Below are 9,446 nucleotides of genomic sequence, written 5' to 3' on the forward strand. Positions count from 1 at the left end.
CACCAGTCACTCAGAAAGGAATTCTTAGAAGTGGAAACAACTGCAAAGCCCCTTCCCCATCTCAACCAAAACATCCCATCCGGAAAAGAGCGGCTTGTTTCTTTTTTCTGTTGGAAATGAGCGGTAAACTGCGTTCATTTGGGCCGTGTTTTCTTAGCTGACTCTCGGCTACAATCAAGCCCTTTTCGGACACATTCCCATGTAGGTACCAGGGGTGCTCTGGAGGAAGCTGTCGACGCCTGTTCAGCTAATTTAGGTTTTCTTTGTCTAATTACAGTGGAGCTTAGGGAAAAGGAGCCGGGCTCAGGGCAGTAAACTGACACTCGGCCTCTGTGTGTGGTATCCAGGCAGGGTTTGATGGAAAAAGCCTGCTTCCACTCAACTTCAGGTCACTGTCTGGGGCCAGCCCAGCCCAGCCCCCAGCCTCCCTTCCCGCCCTTCGTCTCCCCCTCCAGCCCCACCGGCGCGCTCAGCCGGGAGCAGCCCGGGGCTCAGGGCCGCTCACAGACCTGGGGCAGCCCCAGGGCCCGCCTCGGGCCTGTTCCAGCCGGGCAGCTCTGGCCGCCACGTTCTCGGGACCCTGCACCACTTCTCTTTCTCTTCGCCCCGCTGAGCAGTCCCTTCTGAGCAGCCCTGCAGCACCCGCTCCGGGCACCCCCATCATCCCTCCGTGGCCCCAGCGGCTCCCAGGCCTCCGTCCCCGGCCCCCCCTTCCGGCCCAGTCCCTGCACGTGTAATCCAGAAACTAACGGTCCAGTCTCACTGGGAGTGCGTCCCGGCCTGCCTCTTGCTTAGCTGGAGAGGACCGGCCACGCTGGGTGAAGCTCTGTCCCTGGGGGGCAGCTTCGAGGGGGCTCGCGGGCCGGGGGGCGGGGGTGCGGCGCGGGGGCCCGGGGTGTCAAGCCGGTGACAGCAGCCTTCCCGCTTCGACAGAGAACAAACCCGGCCACCTCACTCCTGTCACTCCGCGGGGCCTTCTCCCTGCATTTTGTGCTAACTCTCAAGTGGGAACGAAAGGAAGTGGAGACAGACGCAAGCAGGCGTCCTCTCCGGCCTGAAAGGAGAGTCTCCACGGGGCCCGGCCTCGGCCGCCGCTGCGGGGGCTGCAGGGCGGGCCCGAGCGGGGACGGCGCGTTACCTCTGGGCGTCGGGCGCCCGGCGCGCGGCGGGGGCTCGGCAGCCTCTGATCGCGGCGGGCGGACGGCGTCGGCGCGGGCGCAGGGGCAGCGGCTACGGAGGTCCGGCGGCCGCACACTCGGCCGAGGACCGGCCCGGGGAGGGGGGGAGCGGGGGGGAGCGGGGGGGAGGGGGAGGGGGCTGGGGGAGCAGGGAGGGGAGGGGAGGGGAGGGGAGGGGAGGAGCCGGGTGGGCCGCGCCGCCGGGGGTGCTTGGCTCCGGCATGGGCGACAGGGGTGCTGTCGGGGGCAGAGAGAAAGGAGGTTCCCTAAAGTCTAGGTGGTCGGGTTCTGCGGGGCGGGGGCGGCGGTGTCTTCCGAGGCAAATGTGAGCCGGGCTGCGATCCCTAGGCTTGCAAGGGGGTGGGTGGGGGACAGGGCGAGCGCCCGGGAGAGGCATTAAGAGGCCAAGGGGGACCCCGGAGAGCCAGGAGCGAGATAAGCGAAGGGGCGGCGGCGGCGGGGGGAGGAGTGAGCGCCGGCCCCGCGCGCCCTCCGGGGGGGCGGGGAGGAGGGGGCGGGCGGTGGGGGGACGGCGGAGGCGCGGGAGGAGGAAGTCCGAGAGACAGAGCGAGCCGCGCTCCTGAGGGGAGACGTCGGGCTCGTCCCCGGGGTCCCGGCCGCGGTTCCCGCTCGCGCGCGCAGCCGCCCGGCCGCTCCGGCTCCGCGGCCCGGAGGCCGCCGCGCAGGCCGGGCCCGAGGCCCGGGGAGGGATGCGCCGGGCGCCGCCGGCGGCCCGCGGCTTCGGCCAGAAGCGCCGGCAGGGCTGAGGGAGGCGACGGCGAGGCGCTGGCTCGCAGCGGCCGCGGCTGCAGCCCGGGCGGAGGGCTAGGGCGCTCGCCGGGCCTCTGGGCCGCCCGCGCTCCCGCGCCCCCGCGCCCGGCCCCGGGCCCGCCCCCGCCGCCCGGCCCCGCTCCCGGGCGCCCGATGACCTCCGAGGGCGGGCCGCCGCCACCCCCGCCGCGCCCGCCGCCGGCCCCACTCCGCCGCGCCCGCAGCCCGGGCCCCGGCGCGCTGCAGGCCGCCCTGATGAGCCCGCCGCCCGCCGCCGCCGCCCTGGAGGCCGCCTCGTCGTCCTCGTCCTCGTCCTCGGCCGCCTCCTCGGCCGGCGCGGCCCCGAACGCCTGCAAGAGCGCGGGCGGCGGCGCGGGCGCGGGCGGCGGGGGCGCCAAGAAGGCGAGCGCGGGGCTGCGGCGGCCGGAGAAGCCGCCCTACTCGTACATCGCGCTCATCGTCATGGCCATCCAGAGCTCGCCCGCCAAGCGCCTGACGCTCAGCGAGATCTACCAGTTCCTGCAGGCGCGCTTCCCCTTCTTCCGCGGCGCCTACCAGGGCTGGAAGAACTCCGTGCGCCACAACCTCTCGCTCAACGAGTGCTTCATCAAGCTGCCCAAGGGCCTCGGGCGGCCGGGCAAGGGCCACTACTGGACCATCGACCCGGCCAGCGAGTTCATGTTCGAGGAGGGCTCGTTCCGCCGCCGGCCGCGCGGCTTCAGGCGGAAGTGCCAGGCGCTCAAACCCATGTACCACCGCGTGGTGAGCGGCCTGGGCTTCGGGGCCTCGCTGCTGCCGCAGGGCTTCGACTTCCAGGCGCCCCCGTCGGCGCCGCTTGGCTGCCATGGGCAGGGCGGCTACGGCGGCCTCGACATGATGCCGGCGGGCTACGACGCGGGCGCCGGCGCCCCGGGCCACGCGCACCCGCACCACCGCCACCACCACGTTCCCCACATGTCGCCCAACCCGGGCTCCACCTACATGGCCAGCTGCCCGGTGCCCGCCGGGCCCGGGGCCGTCGGCGCGGCCGGGGGCGGCGGCGGCGGGGACTATGGCCCGGACAGCAGCAGCAGCCCCGTGCCCTCGTCCCCGGCCGTGGCGAGCGCCATCGAGTGCCACTCGCCCTACACCAGCCCCGCGGCGCACTGGAGCTCGCCCGGCGCCTCGCCTTACCTCAAGCAGCCGCCCACCCTGACGCCGGGCAGCACCCCTGCCGCCCCTGCCGGCCTGCACAGCACCATGTCTTCCTACTCGCTGGAGCAGAGCTACCTGCATCAGAACGCCCGCGAGGACCTCCCAGGTAACGTGCTGCCCGGCCGCGGGCCGTCGCCTCTGGCCTCTCGGCTCTGGGGGCCGAGGCCTAGGCAACGCTGGCGCCCTTTTGGTGAGGGTGGGGTGACAGAGCCTTCCCCACACCTTTGGCCCCCGCCGCGCCTCCGGAGTTTCCACCCCTCCAAGAGGGAAGGAAGCGCCCGTGTCCAGCGTCTCTGCGGGCTGCAGGGCTCAGAGCTCAGGCCTGGCTTAGCAGAGGGAGAAGGCTCGCGCCTTAGGGGACCTTGGCCAGGGCGCCGTGGCTGCTTTCTTTGGTCTTTTAAAGTCGGTTTTGCTGTGTTTTCACCTGAGTAAACGCTGTGTCCCCAGGAGTACACGGGGTAGTCTGCACTGGGCCGTTGCTGAGAGGCGTCCGGAGCAGGGAGACAGGGCCTCCAGGAACTGAGGGGTCTGGGGACCGTCACAGGAGGGACATGTGGCCAGGATGGAGGGGCGGCCCGGCCTCCCCTCAGTGGGCCCAAGTCGATGGCACGCGGGTGCGGCCTAGGCCCACAGGCCCCAGGCCCAGGGGGCTCCCCTGAGAGAGGGCTGCCCTTGGGCCCCACTTGCAGCGTTGCTGGTGTGAACTGTGTTGGTTGCAGATTATGAAAATTTATTGACCTGCCTAAGGCGGTGAGAGGTGGGAGGGGACAGACGGGGTGGAGGAGGGAATTTGAATATTTAGCCAGGTTTATGTGGACCGTGGAGATAAACCTCATATTAACCCCTCTTCGGCCGCGCTGGTGTGCCGGGCAAGTGGGGCTGGAGCGGACCCTTACCCACTCCAATTGGAAGAGGGTTTCCAGGCAGACACGCCTGAATTGTACTTTCCTGCATCGGCGTGGGAGCAGAGCGTCAGGAAGAGAGGAAGCCCAGAAATGGGCAAAAGATGTTGGTTCCCTGGACGGTGAAGTTTCCCGAATAGGCCTTTTAACTGCGGGTCTCAGAGGTTAACTAAACAAAGACCGTCTGGGCGGACCACACCGGAGAGGATTCCAGCCTGACTCAACCCACTGAGAGCGGAGTCTTGTTCAGTTTTATGGGAATTTCAACAAGTAACCAACACAGCCGACCCTCCGCTCTTATTTTCTTTAACCCCCTCGGACTGGCTGTCAATCAGCGCCGGGCGCGCGGCGCGCTCTGCACTCTCCTGCCCAGCGGTTCGCCTGCGGGCGCGGCGGCCTCTCCTCCCGGCTCCCCGCTCCGGCCGCCCGCTCGGCCACCACCTGCACCCCGAGGCCTCGCTGTTGCCCTGAAACACTTCCTTAAACTTTCCAAATCGCTCAGACAGAGCTTTCTGGTCATTCTGAGAGGCCATCCTCGCCCCGCCCCGCACACCAGGCGCGCCCAAGTCCCAGAAGCGCGGAGACCGGCGGGCACGGCTCGTCCAGGGGAGAAGGGACACCGCCTCCCAAACCCCAGGGCTCGCGCACCCTCCGGCCCGAGTCTCCGGCCTGAGGAGACCCTGGCCCGCCTGGACGCTCTGCTTCGCCCCCCTCCCCCCACCGCCCCTCCAGTGCCCTGACCCCCGCCTCCGCTCTTCCCCGCGGCCTGGCAGGCGTCTCCCGGGCCAGGCCCCTCAGGAGCCCGGGGCTGCGAGTGGAACAGGGAGGCCGAGAAAGGGCCCGGAGCGCGCACCCAGCTCACCCCGGGAGAGCCGGGCCCGCGCGCTCGCGGAGGCCCCTCGGCCTCGGCCTCATCAAAGCGCCACGCGGGGCCGCGGATTAGAGCCGCGGCCAGCGGCGCTGCCAGGTGCTGTGGCCCGGGGGCGGGCGCACCTGCGCGGCCGCAGGGACTCGCGTCGAGGCGCGCTGTGGGCCGCAGTCGCAGCCCGACGCCGAACGTGGGCCGAGCTCCTGGCCACGGGGCTGCCGGGCGGCTCCGCAAGCGCAGGGCGACCGGGTGAGGCGCCGGGCCGCGGGGTAGGGTGTGCGAGCGGAGAACCGCCCGCCGGGCACCAGCGAGGGCTGCGGAATCCCCAGCGCGGGAGGCTGGAGAGGCCTCGGGGAGCAGGCCTAGCCCAGCGGGGCCTGAGAGGCCTGCCGCTGGACCCCCAGCCAACTGCGCCCCCCGGGTCGGAGGCGCCGAGAAAGCAAAAGCAAAAGTTGGCGACAGGAGGCCGGCCTCGGGCCCGGGGAGAGGCTGCGGGCCGGCCGGCGCTCCAGGGGCTCCCTGCGCTCCGGAGCCGTCGCCCACGGGCAGGCGGGCCCAGTTCTTGGGCTCTCCCCTCTCTAGAGGCACGACCCCGGAGACCGGCGCGTCCCCCCGGCCCCTGTCCCCGTCCGCTCCTCCTGCCGCTGCCTGGCGATCAGTAGGTTGGGAAATAATGCGGCGGTGGGGGCGGAGGGGGGGGCGGTAGGTTGGGAAATAATGCGGGGCCGGGGCTGGAAACCAGAAGCAAGGGAGCCCCCGGTGTTTCTGGGCCGGGAGCCCTAGGGCCAGTGCTCAGGGCCCGAGCCGGGGGCTGTCAGAGCCGCTCCGGCCTCCAGGAGCAACAGGAACTCAGGAACGGAGAGCCTGGCTTCTGGGTGAGCGGCCTGTGCTCCGTGCTTGTGCGCCCCTGAAAACCAAATGGCAAACCAGAACTCCAGAGTCATCCCGTGGCCAAAGCTTGAAACGCTGAGACACTCTGGGGCTGGCTTTCCTCTCCCAGGTTTTCAGCAATAGAAAGGCTTGGAGTCAAAATGAGATGCCTCTTGAAGGACGATGTTAAGTCACAGGCTGGGCCTGAGTGGGACGAACGTTTCTGAAGAGCGTTTCCCCTCTCTCCCCTTTCAGTGGCGCTCCCTCGATACCAGCACCACTCCACGCCCGTGTGCGACCGGAAGGACTTCATCCTCAACTTCAACGGCGTCTCCTCCTTCCACCCCTCTGCCAGCGGCCCCTACTACCACCACCACCACCACCAGAGCGTCTGCCAGGACATCAAGCCCTGTGTTATGTGAACGCAGGGCGGGGGCCGGCCCAGGCCCCGCTGCCCCCCGGCGATGACCGAGGTGGGTCCCAGTGTGGCCACGCCAGTCGCTTGGAGACCCCGGGTGAGCGTCACGCGCTGGTGTTTGTCCACTGTTGGTAGGAGGCACCCCCCGGCGAGGTGATGCCCCAGACACACGTGGGCTCCCAGCGGCGGGAGACGGGGAAAATTTACCACGCAGAAAACACAGACGTGGAACTCTGGGATCTTCACTGCCTTCAGTAATCAGGGTCTGAAACATGCAGACGGGCTGTGTGTGTGTGTGTGTGTGTTTCTTTGTCTATGGAAAATGTGTGTGCTCTTTTTTGAAAAAGGCAGTGCCCAGCACAAGATTCCAAGAGAGCCTCATCTTGTTGCCTGGCTCAGTGGGAGAGCTGTATTTTGCCAAACACTACCTTTGGATCCAGGTGCCAAAGAACATTATCAAGAAGGTATTTAGCAATGATGTGTCTAGTTTAAGAGATGTGGTCTCCAGTATTGTGACAATACAACGTTTTTACAAGGCTGTTTTCTACCACCATAGTTTAAAGATATTTTTATGATCTTCGTGTATACTCACACTTTGCTTGTATTTTAAAAGGAGGATATATTTGCACTTATGTATACTTTTACAGTTTGCCAAACTATTTTGATGTACAATTTTTTCAATAAAATGTATATAACAGATAGTTGCTGGGGGGGACCTCTCTCCTCCACGGGCTTCTGATCGCCAGGACGATGCAACTCTACACTGGGCAGGACTTTTTTCTAAGCTGTGTAATTGGCGTGGTGTGGGGTCTGTGCCTTGAGTAACGCAGGCCAGGTTCTGATTGTGGGTCTTCTCGGGAGAGAAAGGGAAGAAGAAACGTTTTCTGTTATTTCTTTGCTTCACCCTCGCTCTTTCTGGCTAAACCGAAACCAGAAGGTGAAAGGAGTTTAAAAGAAAACCAGGCAAGATAAGGGCTGAGGAGCCTCTGCCCTTCGCTGTCCTTCCCAAGTGCACTGGGCCCCTGCACTGTGCTTTCCCTTCCCCACCAGCTGGGCTGGGTTGCCCTCCTCCGGCTGCGAGCAGAGGGCAGGTGCCCAGGACATAGGCCCTGCTTCCTTGGGTGGCCGTCAGATCCCCATGTCCGGAAGGGAAGGTGAGGAGGGTGTGGGCAGTCCCGGCATCAGGGACAGAAGCAGGATGAGACGTGTCCACCCCCAGTTCAGGGCACAGAGGTCGGCCCCCACGTGCCACCCAGGTCTGCCTCTCTGCTCCCATCCGTCCTTCTCCAGGGAGCCGTGGTTTCCCTTGGGCTTCCCTCTTGGCCATTTCCTTTCTTGCTTGGTTTCCAGGCCTTCCCAGTCACAGATGCTGAAGGCTGGGCTGAGAACTTCTGGACCTAGAGAGGAGACCAGCCTGGGCAGAGGGCCTGGTACCGGCCAGCCCTGAGGTCCAGGCAGCCCGCAGACTCCTGAGCGAGCCAGAGGTTCTCCAGGTGCTGAGTCCGCTTTGAGGGCTCTCCTTGGATTCCCACTTCCTGCAAGCTGTCCCCTGGTCTGTCACCAAGCCCCCGATACCCCGGGGTGGGCATCTCCCACCCTGGGTCTTTCGCATGCTGAGTGAGTTTTCAGTCCAAAGACGGTCTCAGTTGAACATCTTGTTTTACAAAGTCCTAACCGTATGCCTAATCCTGAGGCTTCCTTTCTATATTTTCCAAAATTTCGCTGTGATTTAAACATTTTTTTGTGTCTGCTTTATCATATTTGCAGTTAAATAGGGATTTTTTTTCCTCCTTTTATTCTGAGCTACTCGGGGGCTGCTATAAATTATGAAGTCAGTTTCAGAGTCTGCTCCGACCACAGTGCTGTGTTTACATTCCTTCCAAGGCAGCCGGCATGGTCGTAATTTATATCCTAAACACTTGCACGTAACTTGTTTATACAGGGAATGACAGGACCTGCGAGGAGGGCTGCGGCCGGCCCGGCGAGCCCAGCGCGCCCCCTAGTGGTGAGAGCCGGCCGGCGCCCGGGATGCGGGGTCCGCGGTGCCCCCCGCGGCGGCTCGGTGCTCTCCCGCCTCCGACTCCTCTGACGTCAGGACGCTGGTCCTGTCGCAGATCCGCGCAGGCAGACCTCGGAGATACAGTGGGCTCGGCTTAAACTAAATCCTGCAATACAGTGAGTTATGTAAACTTTTAGTTTCCCAGGGCAGGTAAAAGTTCTGTGTACACGCTGCTGGGGCCCGTCAAGAGGGCAGTAGCGTTGTGTCCCAAAAGCAGTGTGCAGACCTCAATTTTAAAAGGTTTCATCACTAAAAGTGCTCGACCCCGGCTCTTCCCTGGTGGTCCAGTGGCTGAGAATCCGCCTGCCAGTCCAGGGGACGGGGGCTTGATCCCTGGTCCGGGAGGATCCCACGCGCCATGGGGCAGTACAATCCTGTGCGGCACCACTGAAGCTGCAAGCCGCAGGGAGACGCAGCACGGCCGCAACTAAGCGCAAGTGAGCGACCCTTAGAGACGCTGAGCCTCGTCGGAGCCCTCAGGGAGCCGTGGTGTTACAGTGACATCGAGACCACTCAGCACAGACCACCGTAACACGTGTAAGGATGATGGATACTGATGTTGAAGCTTCACATATCGTAAGGATTACCACAGTATGACAAAGACACTGAGTGAGCAAATGTCATTGGGAAATAACACCTTCCGCAGCTGTGTGCAGGGGTGCCAGCTGCAGAAAAAGGCTGACTCTGGGAAGCCCGCCACAGGGAAGCCCAGTGACAAGGTCACTGACGAGACTCCTCTGTCTGGCGTTGCAGACACGGGTGAGACGGCTGCATCGGTCACGGGGCTGATGGAGCGCAGGCTGCTGGGCCCACCCCGACTCTGATAAGTCCGAGGAGCCCGCATCCCCAGTCAGCTCCCGGCGATGTCGGCAGTGTGGGCTCAGGAGCACACTGTGAGACCCACAGGCCCGGGAGGGCAGTCTGAGTTACCCAGATTTTACAGGTTCAGACGGGTGGGTGTTAAGGCTTGTATGTTAATTAGCTAGGCAAAGATCTGAGAAGGGTTTTTGAAAGCAGGTTGATGGATTATTGGCCCCTGGGAAATGTAAGGCCTAACTTAGAGCTGAGCCCTGCACAAGGAAGTAGAAAACTCCCCTTTTTATCCAAAGCCATGATATACCTTGTTCCATTCTATTGACCTTTGCAAAGAGAAGTCAGGTGGAAGCACTGAGGTTTCTCTACCTTG

At 64.5% G+C, this 9,446-nt stretch overlaps 1 protein-coding gene across 1 annotated transcript; it reads left to right on the forward strand.

Moving 5' to 3' along the window:
- The first annotated feature begins 2,102 nt into the window (after positions 1–2,102).
- FOXF2 (forkhead box F2) lies at positions 2,103–6,205 on the forward strand. The gene is made up of 2 exons (XM_052649590.1): positions 2,103–3,249; positions 6,039–6,205. Exons 1-2 carry the CDS (start codon positions 2,103–2,105, stop codon positions 6,203–6,205), a joined length of 1,314 nt encoding a protein of 437 aa, XP_052505550.1.
- Positions 6,206–9,446: the final 3,241 nt, after the last annotated feature.

This window comes from Budorcas taxicolor, chromosome 11, assembly GCF_023091745.1.
Source record: "Budorcas taxicolor isolate Tak-1 chromosome 11, Takin1.1, whole genome shotgun sequence".
Taxonomy (NCBI): Eukaryota; Metazoa; Chordata; class Mammalia; order Artiodactyla; family Bovidae; genus Budorcas; species Budorcas taxicolor.